Source organism: Scyliorhinus torazame, chromosome 1, assembly GCF_047496885.1.
Source record: "Scyliorhinus torazame isolate Kashiwa2021f chromosome 1, sScyTor2.1, whole genome shotgun sequence".
NCBI lineage: Eukaryota > Metazoa > Chordata > Chondrichthyes > Carcharhiniformes > Scyliorhinidae > Scyliorhinus > Scyliorhinus torazame.
The window spans coordinates 169,768,783-169,784,387 of NC_092707.1; the positions used below are offsets into that span (position 1 = coordinate 169,768,783).

General features: G+C 41.9%; 1 protein-coding gene across 4 annotated transcripts in view; it reads right to left on the reverse strand.

Moving 5' to 3' along the window:
• LOC140416604 (dyslexia-associated protein KIAA0319-like protein) overlaps positions 1–15,605 on the reverse strand; it is a 142,085-nt gene that overhangs the window by 12,859 nt on the left and 113,621 nt on the right. For all 4 annotated transcript variants that reach the window (XM_072501139.1, XM_072501141.1, XM_072501138.1 and 1 more), the window contains 3 exons: positions 12,663–12,785; positions 8,360–8,450; positions 4,061–4,155 (listed from right to left, as the gene is read on the reverse strand). In XM_072501139.1, coding sequence (XP_072357240.1) covers positions 4,061–4,155; positions 8,360–8,450; positions 12,663–12,785 — 309 coding nt within the window. The remainder of the gene's footprint in view (positions 1–4,060; positions 4,156–8,359; positions 8,451–12,662; positions 12,786–15,605) is intronic.

Here is a 15,605-nt window from a genome sequence, read left to right on the forward strand (position 1 = left end):
ATGAGAGAATGCTGGCATGAAATTTAGAGACGGATAGTGAGAGTATCTGTAGATAATTAAATAAGAAAAGTTAACAAAATGAGCGTTGGTCCTATAGAAGGGGTTGGGGGAATTAATAATGGAAATTGAGGAGATGACAGATTAATTGAACAGGTATTTTGCTTCAGTCTTCACCACAGAGGATATAAGCAACATCCCAGAAATACCTGTAAATCAGGAAATGGAAAGGAGGGAGGAATTCAGGAAAATTACAATCACCAGGGAACTGGTATTGAGCAAATTGATGGAGCAGTGGGCTGACAAATCACTGGTCCTGATGAACCTCATCCTGGGGTCTTAAAGAAGTGGCTGGTGAGATAGTTGATGCATTGATTTTTCAAAATTCCCTAGATTCGGGACGGTTTCATTAGATTGGAAAATAGCAAATGTAACTCCTTTATTCAAAAGGGAGGGAGACAGAGAGCAGGAACTACAGGCCAGTTAGGCTAACATCTATGATAAGGAAAATGTTATAAGCTATTATTAAAGATGCTATAACAAGGTATTTAGAAAAATTCAAGGTAATCAGTCAGAATTACTGATTATGGTTTTATGAAACGGAAATAGTGTCGTCAATTTATTGGTGTTCTTTTGAAGGAGTCACATATGCTGTGGATTAAGGGGAACTGATGGATGTACTGTATTTGGATTACCAGAAGGAAGTTGATAAGATACCACATCAAAGGTTATTGCGGAAAATAAAAGCTCATGGTGGAAGGGGGTAACATTATAGGCATGGACAGAACGTTGGCTAGCTAACAGGAGAGAGCATCATTTTCTGATTGGTAGGATGTAATGAATGGTGAGCAAAGAGTGCTGGGCCCTCAACCTTTTACAATTTATATAAATGATTTGAATGAGTGGACTGAGGTATGGTTGCTAAATTTTCAGATGACAAAGGTAGGGTAAGAAAGTAAATTGTGAAGAGGACAAAATAAGGCTATAATTAGATATAGTTTGGTTGTGAATGGGCAAAGATATGGGAAAATGCAAAATTGTCCATCTTGGCAGGAAGAACAAAAAAACAGCATGGTTTCTAAACAGAGCTCAGAATCAGTGGGATCTGGGTGTTCGAATGCATGAATCACAAAAGGCTTGTATGTAGGTACAGCAAGTAATTAATAAAGTTAATAGAAAGTTGTTGTTTATTGTGGAGGGGAGGGATGAAATACAAAAGGAGGGAGATTATGCTTCAGTTGTACAGAACACTGATGAGGCCACATCTGGAGGACTGCGTACAGTATTGGTCTCCTTATTCGAGGAGGATGTAAATATGTTGGAAGCATTTCAGAGACGATTCACTCGACTAATATCAGGAATGGGTGGGTTGTCTTATGAGGGAAGGTTCAACAGGCGAGGCTTGTATCCACTAGAGTTTAAAAGAGTAAGAGGTGACTTGATTGAAACTTTTAAGATCCTGAGAGGTCTTGACAGATGGATATGGACAGGATGTTTCCCTTTATTGGAGAATCTAGAATTAGGGGTCACTTTAAAAATAAGGAGTCACTCAGAGATGAGGAGAAATGTTTTCTCTCAAGAGGGTCATGAGTTTTTGGAACTCTCTTCCCCAAAAGGTAGTGGAAGCAGAGTTTTGAATATTTTTAAGGCAGAGCTAGATAAATTCTTGATAAGCAAGGAGGGCAGTGAATAGTTATCAGGGTAGGCAAAAATGTGTGTTGAGGGTACAACCAGATCAGCCATGATCTAATTGAATGATGGAAAAGGCTCGAGGGGCCTTTACTCCTAATTTCTATCTTCGTTTGACCTATTCCTCGCCCTTTGGAACCTTATCCTGTTGCCTGTATCACTGGCCTTCCATGCACTCAGGTTTTCACACAGTTTTTCCTTCCCCACAGGTGCACCAGGCCTAAGGAACATGAAAATACCGATCTCTGCATGTGTAGCCCACTCCCAGTCTACGCAAAAGCAAAAGTCCCGAGGTCCGTCGAGAATTGAAGTTCCTGCTCTCAATAAGTATAGTTTTCATTAAAAAGGCTCTGGTCCAAATATCACCTGGCCTTTAGAACGACTACACTTGGTTCTCATGTAGCATAATAGCTAACTGATTAATATATTTAATAGTTAAGGTAAATCCTGGATATTACTTTGAAATGAGACAAAATTGCCGCATAGGTTAGAAGTGCAAACTTCTGCATATCAATCTAGATAAGATAACAGGAGGAATTCTCGCAGTGTTTTATATAATCTGAACTATATTGACGTGGCTGCAGACTGTCGACTATTCAAATGAAGGTTTTAAAAATTATTTCATGGGATGTGGGTGGCACACTATCCCCGATTGCACTTGAACTGTCCTTTTTTAAAAACATAATCTTTATTGTGACAAGTAGGCTTACATTAACACTGCAATGACGTTACGAAAAGCCCCTAGTCGCCACATTCCGGCGCCTGTTCGGGTACAGAATGTCCAAATTACCTAACAGCACATCTTTTGGTACTTCAGAGCAATTTCAGAGCGCAGTTAAGAGTCAACCATATTGCTGTGGATCTGGATTCACATGTAGGCCAGACTAGATAAGGATGACAGATTTCCTCCTCTAGAAGGAAACAATCGATGATCGTTGCCACAGTCACCATCACTGGTGATCAGTTTTATATTCCAGGATAATTGAATTTAAATTTCACCAGCTGTGGTGGGATTTGAACCTCTGTCTCAAGAGTATTTGCCTCTGGCTCTCTGAATTACTAGTCCGGTGACATTATCACTATACCACTGTCTCCTCACCTGATAAGAGTATTTGAGAGATGTGTGTTGATGAGACATCTACCTATTCCTGTCTAAATCTTATTATCGGCAACAAAAAAAACCCTCTACAGAATAAGTTGCAGTAATTCCTTATTCCAAACAGGGCTGTAACTAATGCTGTAAATTCTGGCACGGGATAGCAAATTTTCTTTGAATATACATCCTGGTGTACAAAGAAACTGAAGGAAACAAACTCACTGTCTACACCAATTCTATATTTTGGATCTGCAATGCAAGCTTTATAAAGTAGGTGAAAGCTGCTGCTCCTGCCAGCCAGCTGAGTAAGCCAATTGAGATTTGCAAACTATTGTCCGTATTTCAGATTTTCTCATCCCTGCTGTGCACATTTTTTAATCAAGGTAGCTCTGACCAATAGTTGCCTCACTGAAAAATATTTTTAAATGGAAAAGTTTTGATGCTGTCATTCAAAATATTTAATTTTACAGATGATCAGCAACACACATTTATGCCGGTAAGGGCAGATGCAGAGCAACACTGTATTCTATCCCAAAAATGTGCCTTATCCTAATTTCAGAAGAGCATCTCAATGTGATGACATTTCAATTTTTCATTCCATCTATCATTCTGGACTGAGGATGGCAATTTATGTTGTAGAGCTATATCCATTAGAATTTGGTTCTCATTCTTCAACATATCACTCAGCATTTTTACAATTAGCACAGAATAGCCTTTTATTACCGTAGTCTGGGCTATTATTGAACTGAAGAACAAAGAGATGAGGGGGCAGTGAAACGTCAATGCCTGCTCTTCACATGTTAAATAATGAAGCTCTATTCTAATAAATGAGTCCAGCTCGTCAAAGTGTGGAGAACCGGCACAACAGATTCATGGAGTTCAGAATTTGCAATGGAAACTAGGGTCAGCTCCACTAAGAGCTGACTCAAGTACATCATTTCTGAGATCGCAGTGGGCACTAGGGCTCAGTAAAACAAAATATTATGTGAATGAGGGGCAGAACCAAATTATCTTTGTAATTTCTGCAGTGTTGCAAGACTAAAATGCTTCTTGTCTGTATACATTGGAATTCCAACATGATGTATCATTCAGTGAGAGCAGAAAAGATCTGGCTCTGTCACCCCATGTTACAGAATGGCTTTGGTCGAATACTAAGAGTAGGAAGGCATCCTACTAGTCATGAAGGATGCCAAATGATTTGGCAAGGCTCAAGAAGAAATAAAAAATTAGTCAACCCCTGAAAGTCAAAGTCTTAACGCTTCTTTCGCATCCCAATACCTGGCTTGGAGCTAGACTTCAATTCCAGACTTTCATGATCATCTGTAGCATCTAGTATTTTATATCTGCTTTTTCTTCTAGGTTTTCCTTTGCGTCTGAAACAACAATCCATAATATTTAGAAAATTATGTCAACGGAGTTGCGTACCAATATTACAGATATAATACAGAAGAAATAACATTGACAGATAGATCATGCATTCATAAGAGTGATATTTCCTGGTTAGTATCCCCGCCTGTCACGTGGGAGATCGGGGTTCAATTCCCCGACGGGGAGCTTTGTAGCTGTCCGGAAGCTCCACTGGAATCTTGGGCGGCACGGTAGCACAATGGGTAGTACTGTTGCTTCACAGAGCCAGAGTCTCAGGTTAGATCCCTGGCTTGGGGCACTGCCTGTGCGGAGTCTGCAAGTTCTCCCCGTGTCTGTGTGGGTTTCCTCCGGGTGCGCCGGTTTCCTCCCACAGGTCCCGAAAGACGTGCTGTTAGGTAAATTGGACATTCTGAGTTCTCCCTCTGTGTACCCAAACAGGTGCCAGAATGTGGCGACTAGGGGCTTTTCACAGTGGCTTCATTGCAGTGTTAATGTAAGCCTACTTGTGACAATAAAGATTATTATTTTTATCATTTGTCCCCACTTCACTCCAAAGCTTAATATTTCAGACTTCGCTTTAAGTGATGTGTCGCTCAACAATGTCCTCCCACATCTCCTATTTTTATTGCAAGAAATCAATTGATTCAAATAAATAGATTACCAAGCTGAAACAAGCAAATTGGCAAACATTTAACAGATGATGATCTTGCAGGAGTAAAATATTAAAAAACAATTTTCTTTTAAAAAGTGTTGAGAAGATACACTGATAGCCTGCTTTTACACACTTGTTTCAGGTCCAAGTGGACATATGATGAAACCAATACAGATGGACAATGGGACCCATAGGTAGTTTCAATCCCTCCAAGGTTATTTCTTGTGTACATCTAGGAGGCACAGGTAGTGTATGCTCACTAATATTAACCAGTACCTTCCTACATTTTGGTTCTCTTTCTCTGTCTATAATTTCCCATATAGATGACTGATAGTATAAATGAATGGGAAAATGTTTTCTGTTCTCCTCCCCCACAGAAATCAAATATTTTTCTTAACTCCAAAAACAGATATCCTTGCATTTGTATACAGTACTGTGGTGCCTTTGTATACTGTAGGTCCTTTTATGGAATCTCAAAACACTTTAAAACCAATTAAGTACATTAAAAATGTAGTCACTGTGTTTTGTAATGTAGGAAATATACAGTGCAGAAGGAGGCATTTGGCCTGCCGTGTCTGCGTCCACTCCCTCGCAACCCCACCTAACTTGCACATCTTTGGGCTCGTAAGGGGTAAATTAGCTTGGCCAAGCCACCTAACCTGCACATCTTTGGATTGTAGGAGGAAACCCACGGAAAGAACACACACAGTCACCGGGTTCATGGTGCTGTGAGGGAGCTGTGAACCAGTGAGCCAGCGTGCCTGCAAAACTAAAGACATTAAATCAAAATGTACTTGATGCATTGGTCACACTGGCGGCTTGGGTTAAATCAGCTGCACAGTATTGATTCTGAAATGGAGATATTCAAGAATTCATTCCTTGTAGTGAACAGTTGGGGTTTAGCAGCCCACCAGAAGAAACTATGCACTAATGCAAATATTGATGCTCAATCACGATGGCAAAAGAGAAGGATGTTGCACTTCTCAGTATTCTACTCTCGAAAGCCAGATGGTAAAGATTAGAACTGGACCCTAATCTTTATACAGTATTAAAGTTTTTATTTAGAAATACACATTATAAATATACACCACCAAACCTAACAACCACAGTTTGTCTGCATCAACATATACCCTTTTGAATAAACAATTGTACTCTTTTGAGCTGCATCTACAGAAAGGAACACAAGTGTTAATGTCCAATACCTCAATATAGTTAAAGACTAAATTCATATACAATCAACACATGGAACCCCTCCCTCAACCTAATGAACACTAAACTTCTTCTACGTTAAAGAAAAATTAAATTACTACCATTGGATCTGTAATTTCAGGAAAATATTGAACTGCAATTTTTGATACAAACTACAATTCCCTATAACAGATCTAGCACCCTGCCCTCCCCCAGCCACCTTTTCACACTAAAGCAGACGGTGGGAAATTTGGTCTTTCACTGAATTGCAGAACAGATTTGATGGGTAAACAACCTACTCTTGTTTCTCAAAGAGACATTAGGGGCAATTCTCTGGGGCCTTTAGCCCTAGCCAGGATTCCTGCTGCCCCGCTGAATCGGACATGAGGCCCAAAATGGAATTCTCGCCAGGTGTCAAACCCGTCGCGAGTCTCCTGGCCCGCTCCCCATGGCGAGATCAGATTCTCGCCCAGAAACGATGAGAACCTGATCAGAACAAATCAGCATCCATTTCAACCCCCGCCCCCCCCCCCCCGCCCCGACAAATCACTACTGATCCCCAAAAGTGGGATCAAGTGAGAGCAAAGGGGTGAGTACACTCTTTAGACTACCGCCAAGGTGGTGAGAGGGGGTTCTTCAGGGGAGGTGGAAGTTGGGACGGTTAGGGGGGTGTGGGGGGAGGCTTCGGGGTCATGTGGCAAATCTTTCATGTGTAGCCTTGTAAATATTTAACTCTCTTATAGCATGTCAATTTCAATGATCTGTCAGATTAAGGTGAAAGTATTTCCCTCTGTAGCCCTAAAAGCTTTTGATGTCTCTCACAGCATTTCAAGTTCAAAGATCTGTCAGGTGAAGGTAAAATTCTTCCATTGAATGTGTTGGAAACCTTGCTTTTTTTCACAATCACCTTCATTCCCCTTTAACTTTTTCAAGCCTCTGGGACTCCTGAGAAGTCTAAGAGCTTTGAACCTCATTGTTTACATTAAATTTCACCTTTTACAAGCCTCTTGATTGACAAGTGCAGGCTATTTCAAAGGAGGGATTAGCTTTGTTTGTTTTCATAGCTCTTTACAATACATTAACTCAGTTCAAAGGGTTAGGTGGATTGGCCATGCTGAATTGCACTTAGGGGGTGGCACAGTGGCTAGCACTGCTGCCTATGGTGCCGAGGACCCGGGTTCGATCCCGGCCCCGGGTCACTGTCTGCGTGGAGTTTGCACATTCTCCCAGTGTCTGCGTGGGTTCCTCAAAGATGTGCAGGTTAGGTGGACTGCCCCTTAAATGGAAAAAAATAATCGGGTACTGTAAATGTAAAAAGAAAAAAAAAAAGAAAAAAATCACCCCTTGGTGTCCAGGGATGTGCAGGTTAGCTTACCTTATGGGGCCTTATGGGGATAGGGCAGGGTGGACATGGGCAGGAGTGCTCATTCAAAGGGTCGGTGCAGACTCGATGGGCCGAATGGCCTCCTCGTACAGTGTAGGAATTCTAAATGCTTCCTCTTTTGAGCAGACGTTGTTTCTAACTGCAGCTTGTTCAGAGGTGTTTTCTTTGTTCAAATGTGTTTCCTAGAAAGGCCTGCTGTTATTTCTAGCTGGCGTCTCCTCTGTTCTGAAGTTCTTCCTGGAAAGACGAAGTCTGAAGTGCAGGTTGGCACTGCCGAGGGGTGGGCCAGAAGGCAGGAGGGCCTGAAGGGGGAAGGAGCTTGACGGTGGGGACGAGCGAGGCCTTTGGCAAAACCATAGCAGGGTGTCGCTCACTTGGGGGGCCTGGCCAGTGTTTGGAGGGAGTGGTCGCCTTGCCAGTGATTGGGGGGGCAGCCTTGCCAGCAATTTGCAGGGGAGGGGGGGGGGGGGGGGGGGTGTTGCTCAAGTATAGTCTGAGATCGGGGCACGCTTTGGCACCCCGATCTCAGAGGTTCCGGCCTTGCCAACTTCTTCAGATCACACAGCGCGAATCCCCTCAGCTCCAAAAACATTTCTAAGTGTGGGTGGACTGCGATCTGGATTGCGTGGATTCACCTGGTGGGAATCACACCTTATTCATTGCCTGCCTGATGACCACAGTTAGAATTGTTTAAGGCAAATTGCGCCCATTATATCTTGCCATGAAAAGCATGCATGGATAAAAATGAGATTAATGAGGCCCAGTCAACAAACCAACACTTTTTGTTTGGAGCATCAAGGAGCTATTCATCTTGCCCTACATTAAGACTGCATTTTCATGGATGAGCTTGGAAGAACAACGGAAATGTTGTGGGAAAGAGGAAAGGTTACTTACTTTGAACGAGATGTGGGCTGTGAAGAAATAACCAAAAAAAAGGCTAGGGAAAAAGCTCATTTAGATTTGCAGAGTATTCCTGATCATTTACCTTTTACAGAAGCAGAGGACCATCCAAACTAGAATTCCAATGGTGACCAATATGATAAATGCAGCTATCACAACATACAGAACACTCCATTCTAAAGGGAAAAGCAAAAAGCCAGGAATACATTCTTAGTTGCTTCATAATGGAAAATAATTTGTTTGTTAGTGCTCGGCACATCACATAAACAACAATTGACTAACTCCATTATGGTGATGAAAATGTAGACTCCAACTAAAAGATATTGCCCACACACTGTATACATAACTTACAAGGCAAGTTTCTGTATTTGAAATAAAAACAAAGTGCTGGAAAATCTCAGCAGGTCTGGCAGTATCTGTGACGAAGGAAACAGAGTTAATATTTAACGTAACATTATGACTCTTCTTGGGAGCTGAACAACAGAGCCAGTTCTGAAGAGGAGTCATATTAGACTCAAAACGTTAACTCTGTTTTACTCTCCACAGATGCTGCCAGACCTTCCGAGAATTTCCAGCACTTTTTAAAAATTTCATCAGATCTCCAGCTTCCACAATATTTTATTTAAGATCCTGTATTAAGCTTGTTTGAGCCTGGCTAACTCTGGTGTCCTTAAATAAAATAGTGGTGAATCATTTCCAATGATATCAGCTAATAAATTGTGTGAATTTTATGTCACTGGTATTAATTAGTTCAGCATCTATTCAGATTGATTGTAATATATTATCCTCCCTCTGCCAAAATATTTGAGGCAATTTTGCACCCTACAAACAAAATCTCAGTGGTAACAGAAGGGCAACATAAAGATGGCTCAGTGGACAGGAAACATATACATCAATGACAGTAACTGAAAGTGTTTTGAGGGGATCTGTTTCTAAATGGCAAGCATTGAAATAGCCCACTCCCCACATGGTTAACCAATGAGAGCATCCTTGTCAAATTGCCCAGCTCCACTGGGATGGTCCATCCATCTTCAAACAGCTGTCTGCAACAGCAGCCTCTTTTCTAGTTTCTGCATGGTCACCTCCAACATTTCTCCGCGGATACATCCTGGACTCTCTCATCTTTGCCTATATACTGCTCCTCAGTGACATGATATGCAGCACGGGATCAGGTGCCAAATGTGTTGATAACCATCCCTCTTTCACTTCCCTCTACCAACTCTGCCCGTCCATCAGTTATTGATTCCCACAATGTGAATGTTGGAAGGATCAAAGCCATTATTTCGACCCCTCATCATAGTCTTTGGCTCAATCCCACAATTCCTATCCCACTCTACTGATTGCTCAAGATGCGCACACCCTTCATTTTATTCAATGCAGAGCTGAGCTTTACATAACCTCTCAGCAAGACCACACTTACGTCAAACCCCTCTTGTCCAACCCCACTTACTGTAGAAACCCTCATCCATGCTTTCATCACTAAAATCCATTTTCATAAGTACATTGGTTCACTATCCCTCAAAACACTGAATTTAAAACCCTAAATTTCCCTTATTCCACCCACCCCAGCTCTGCAAACTTCTCCAATTCTCAGATCATTTCCAATCTTTCTCATCTAACCGCTCGAACATTGGTAGCCAAACAGTTTGCTACTTTGGATCTATGCTCTAGAACTAGCTTTCTTTAATATTTCACCTCGTTACTCTTTAACCCATCTTAGGGGCTTTTCACAGTAACTTCATTTGAAGCCTACTTGTGACAATAAGCGATTTTCATTTCATTTCATTAGTCTTATTTTCAACTATGTTTGCAAGCACCTTTTGTGACCCTCCCCTACCCACCCCGAAAACCGGACGTTTAAAAAAAATCTGCCAAGACCTGAACTTTCCCTCCCCAATGACACATTTGGTCTAACTGCATGGCTGGGAAATTTCTTGGAACTGCTCCCGCTCCACCACCAGCACTTCATTGAAATGCAGTGGGATTTAGAAATACTTAACATAATCAAACAGAGTCAGCATGGCTTAATGAAGGGGAAATCATGCCTGACAAATTTGTTAGAATTCTTTGAGGTGGTAATAAGTAGGATAAAGGGGAACCAGCAGATGTGATACGCTTGTATTTCCGAAAAGCGTTCGAGAAGTTATTGCACAAAAGGCTACTTAATAAGAGAAGAGCGCATGGTATAGAACATAGAACATACAGTGCAGGAGGCCATTCGGCCCATCAAGTCTGCACCGACCCACTTAAGCCCTCACTTCCACCCTATCCCCATAACCCAATAACCCCCCCTAACCTTTTTGGTCACCATGGGCAATTTATCATGGCCAATCCATCTAACCTGCACGTCTTGGAATGTGGGAGGAAACCGGAGCACCCGGAGGAAAAGCACGCAGACACGGGGAGAACGTGCAGACACCGCACAGACAGTGACCCAGCGGGGAATTGAACCTGGGACCCTGGAGCTGTGAAGCCACAGTGCTTGCCACTTGTGCTACCGTGCTGCCCAATTGGGGGTAGCACTTTAGCATTGATAGAGGATTGGCTAACTAATAGAAGACAAGAGGGCGAATTCTTACCAAAACTGGCCAATTGTCAGGTCCGGCAAGAAAAACGGTGTGAATCCCACCAATCGAGTCAAGGGGCTCTCTCACGGAATTTTCAGCCTCTTAAAGAAAAATGATTTTCTCCATGTGAATCATGCTGCCCTCTTGGCAGCCTCCCAGTGATTTGCTCGTCCCGGGGAAATGTAATCACTGCAATGACTGGGGAGCTCCATTTAAACACCTCCCCAGCATCCTGGGACCACTGGAAGGCTGGCAGCCAGGAAGCCTGTGCCAAGATTCTCAGAGGGATCCCTAATCAGACTTCTGCATGGAGTGCAACAGAGGCAGGATGTCCTGTCTCAGCATCCTAGGAAGCGTCCCACCAGCAAGGTGACCACCCCCGCCTCGGAGGTTTTAGCTGCAATAGTGAGTGCCAGATCACTCCAGAAGAGGATGGGGCAGCAGTGTAGGAAGAAGATGAATGAACTTCAAATGGCCTGGGTAAATCTGCCACCTCCTGGCTCTCACTGTACCCCTTTACCCACCACTCGCACCTCCAAGGTGACCTCTCACCCAGCCATCTTGTGGGTTGCCTACCTATCACAAGGCCATCTTCCCCACTCCACCCCTACCAATCCATGCATTAGATGACAGGATAGTTGAATGAAGGCATGGGACCCATGCGCGCATCCGCATGGGGCACCTCAAAGACACCCCCCGTCATGACCGATAACGGGGTGAGTAAAGAGAAACATCAACCATGAAGCAGTGCATTGGGGTTTACATGAATGAATCCTGTGTGATATTAATTCTTGTGACATTAACTCTTGTATGAGCATAGAGTTCAATGTTTGTGACTCAACTATTTTGATGGAAACCAAATAAACTTAATTTATTAAACTGAGGGACAAATTAAAAGGGGCAGCTCCTTAAATGAATATCTTAAACAAAAACAAATGAAGCTTAAAACGTCAAACTTAAAATGTGGTTAAAAGGGTCAATAAAGCACCCTAGTCCCTGCAGGGCCCAGCGTGCAAGGAAGGCCTCGATGATTGGGTTGTTAAGTATGTTCAAGTCTGAGATAGACACATTTTTAATCAGTAAGGGAATCAAGGGTTATGGGGATAAATTGATAAAGTGGAGTTGAGGATTATCATAACAGATCACACAAGATCCCATTGAATGGCAGAGAGGACTCGATGGCCTACCTCTGCTCCTATGGTCTTATGAACCCTATTTACATGCATAAACACAGCTTCTATCAAGATTCCGGCAAATTAACTGTGAGGGATCGGAAACAGTTCCAAAGCATTTCCTGTATTATCTTGCAGCATTGTCTCCATTTCATTTAAAACTGACCGTTGCAATTCTTACTTGAAAAACATGCCCTCAGCATGCAACATGCCTAATCTGGCCCAAACCGCTCGACCTGAAAACCGGCAAGTTCTGAATTCCAGCATGGTCTCAGTCCCAAATACTACACCTGATTTTATGCTGCAAGTTGGTTTGGTATATGCTTCTTTCCCAAATATTTTTAAAAACCTATTTAATGTTACGACTGCAGTGTCTGTTGGGCCAGCACATATTTATAATTCAAGTTATAGATATTTTTAAAAGGCTTTTTGTCCAGAAAACATGGAGATGTTATACGTGATAACTTAGACACAAGTTTATAAAGTATAATTTTTTTTTAAACACCAAATTTTGTCTGCAACCCATTCCCAAAAACATTTATACATATTCTGTTACGTATATTATGCATAAAATGTATATTATGTTCTGTTTAGATTTCGTTAAAATGGGCAATTTGATTTGTTTTAATAATAATTTTCTTCAACTTACCACAGTTCCTTTCTCCATCTCCCAGCTGAACTCGAATGAAGTTCTCCATCCAGAATGGGTCACACAGACAACGCTTATTGAAAGAATCACACCGACCATGGTCTGAGCAATTCAGTTGACAGACTTTAATCAGGAGACAGCAGAATAGAAGTGAAGGAGATTAGTAACTGTTAGCTGTAAAGACATATTTCTAAACTCTAATGCCTTGCGAGTTATGTTGCAAACAAGTACCAGATCATTCCTCCACCACCACTTTTCTCCCCCCACGTACAAACACACAAAATGTAAGCACGAGTGCCTGTTAAAGATTCTCGATATTTTTCATTCCTCAGGTCAAAGTAACGGGTGTTCATGAAAATGGCCAAGCCACTTGTGCGACCATAAGAACTTTATCTTGATTTAAATGCAAAATCAATGAGGATGTGTAGTCCCCATCTGAAGTAGCTCAATACTTAAGTGAGAATACCATCACAGAAGGTATGATTCCCTGAATTTCAATCTATTTCTAATTATTGGCAGGAAACAGGTATGATGACAAAGCAAGGAGCCTCAACAACTATGTACATGGCATTCTCAAAAGAGGGATAAAAAATAGTCAAATTGCAAAGTGAATTGATGGATGGTAATAAATAATTTTATGCAAGGAAGAGAAATGAGAGAATGAGGTTCTTCCCCATTAAAGGCAACTCTTTGTGATAAACTGACATATGGAAGAGGAAGAATTCCCCTTTTTTCCACTAAGCTGAGAAAACAGTATGATGGCCATAATGGACATTAAACAACTTTAAACAATTTTCACAGTTGTTTATGGACAGTTTGAAAAGACTTACCTGAAAATGCTATAAGCTATTTTGTCTCGAGAACAAAAAACATAATTTATGTTGATACACTCGAGACTGAAATAGTTCCCTGCAAATAGAAATGATATAACGTTCTATTCTCAAATCTGTAAGGATAGGAAATGTGTGACAGAATCGTCATCAGCATAATCAGTCGATGTAGACATCTGAAATGAGCAGACCTGAAAAATGAATGCCTGAATTGTTCAAAGCACAGATTCCTACCAAAAGGCTGTAATATTGCGTGGATAACAAAAAGTTTATAAACTTTAATAAAAGGTTAATAAATGGATTTAATTTTTGAAAGTTTTTCCAATATGAGCATTTTTTTAACTTTGTGAAAGAAAGTAATTCTAGTAGGCTTTGAATAGAACCATCTTGCACAATTTTAAAAGAATGAAATCACATACATCCTCTTGGCCATGATGAGGCTAGACCTGTCAAGCTGTTTTTCCTTCTTGATAACTGGTAGAGCGAAATAAATGGATTCTAAAATTTATTCTACGCTGTTCATTTGTAACACAAGCACAAGACAGTATAGATGCTAAAGCCACCCAACCCATAAAGTAAATGCAAATGTTTTTGGCTATAGCTACCATTAGAGGTAATATGCATGCAGTAACAAAATATACCAGTCCAGTCAGACTTTCTTTTTAAAGAAAGAACTTGACACAAATCAAACTTATAAACTACTGTAAAAAAAAAAAAAAAAGGTTGTGGGGGAGCCTTATGCAAGCTCCACAGCTGGGATAATTCCATGACATTGAGGTGTCAACCTGATGATGCGACAACACAGGGCGACTTGTGTGCCAAACAGAATAAACAGCAAGAAATAGATAGAGCTTTTAAAAATAAATTTAGAGTACCCAATTATTATTTTCTGATTAAGCGGCAATCTAGCGTGGCCAATCCATGTAACCTGCATATCTTTGCGTTGTGGAAGTTAAACCCACGCAGGCATAGGAAGAATGTGCTAATGTGCAAACTCCACACGGGAGAGGGACCCAGAGCCGGGATCGAACCCGGGTCCTCAGTGCCATAGGCAGCAATGCTGAAGTAATAGACAGAGCTAGCGATTCCACAACGAACGCATCAGATATAAGCTTTGCAGTCCTGCCACATTCAGCTGTGAATGGTGGTGGACAATTGAACAATTCACTGGAGGAGGAAGCTCCACAAATATCCCCATCCTCAATAATAGAGAAACCCAACACAAAAGGGCAAAAGACAAGCCAGAAGTGCCGAGTGGATGATCCATCTCGGTCTTCTCTGGAGGTCCCCAGCATCACAGGTGTCAGTCTGCAGCCAATACGATTCACTCCACATGATATTAAGAAATGGCTGGAGGCACTGGATACTGCAAAGGCTATGGGCCCTGACAATATTTCAGCAATAGTACTGAAGATTTGTGCTCCAGAACTTGCCGCGTGCCTAGCCAAGCTGTTCCAGTACAACTAAAACACTGGCATCTACCCAGCAATGTGGAAAATTGCCCAGGTGTGTCCTGTACACAAAAAGAACAAATGCAACCCAGCCAATTACCGCCCGATCAGTCTACTGTCTATCATCAGCAAAGTGATGGAAGAGGTCATCAACAGTGCTATAAAGAGGAACTTACTCAGCAAAAACCTGCTTAGGGATGCTCATTTTTGGTTCTGCCAGGGTCACTCAGCTCCTGACCTCAATACAGCATTGGTTCAAATAAAGACAAAAGTGCTGAATTCCAGAGGTGAGATGAGAGTGACTGCCCTTGACATCAAGGCAGCATTTGACCGAGTACGACATCGAGGAGCCCTAGCTAAACTTGAGTCAATGGGACTCGGAGAGAAAACTCTCCGCTGGTTGGAGTCATACTTGGCACAAAGGAAGATGGTTGTGGTGGTTGGAGGTCAATCATCTCAACTCCAGGACTGCAGGAGTTCCTCAGGAACATGTCCTAGGCTCAACCATCTTCAGTTGCTTCATCAATGACCTGCCCTCCATCATAAGGACAGAAGTGAGGATGTTTGTGGATGACTGCACAATGCCAGTGTCATGATATTCAAACACACACATCATGATAGACACACCAACAGACAAATCAGAACACACAACACCACAACCA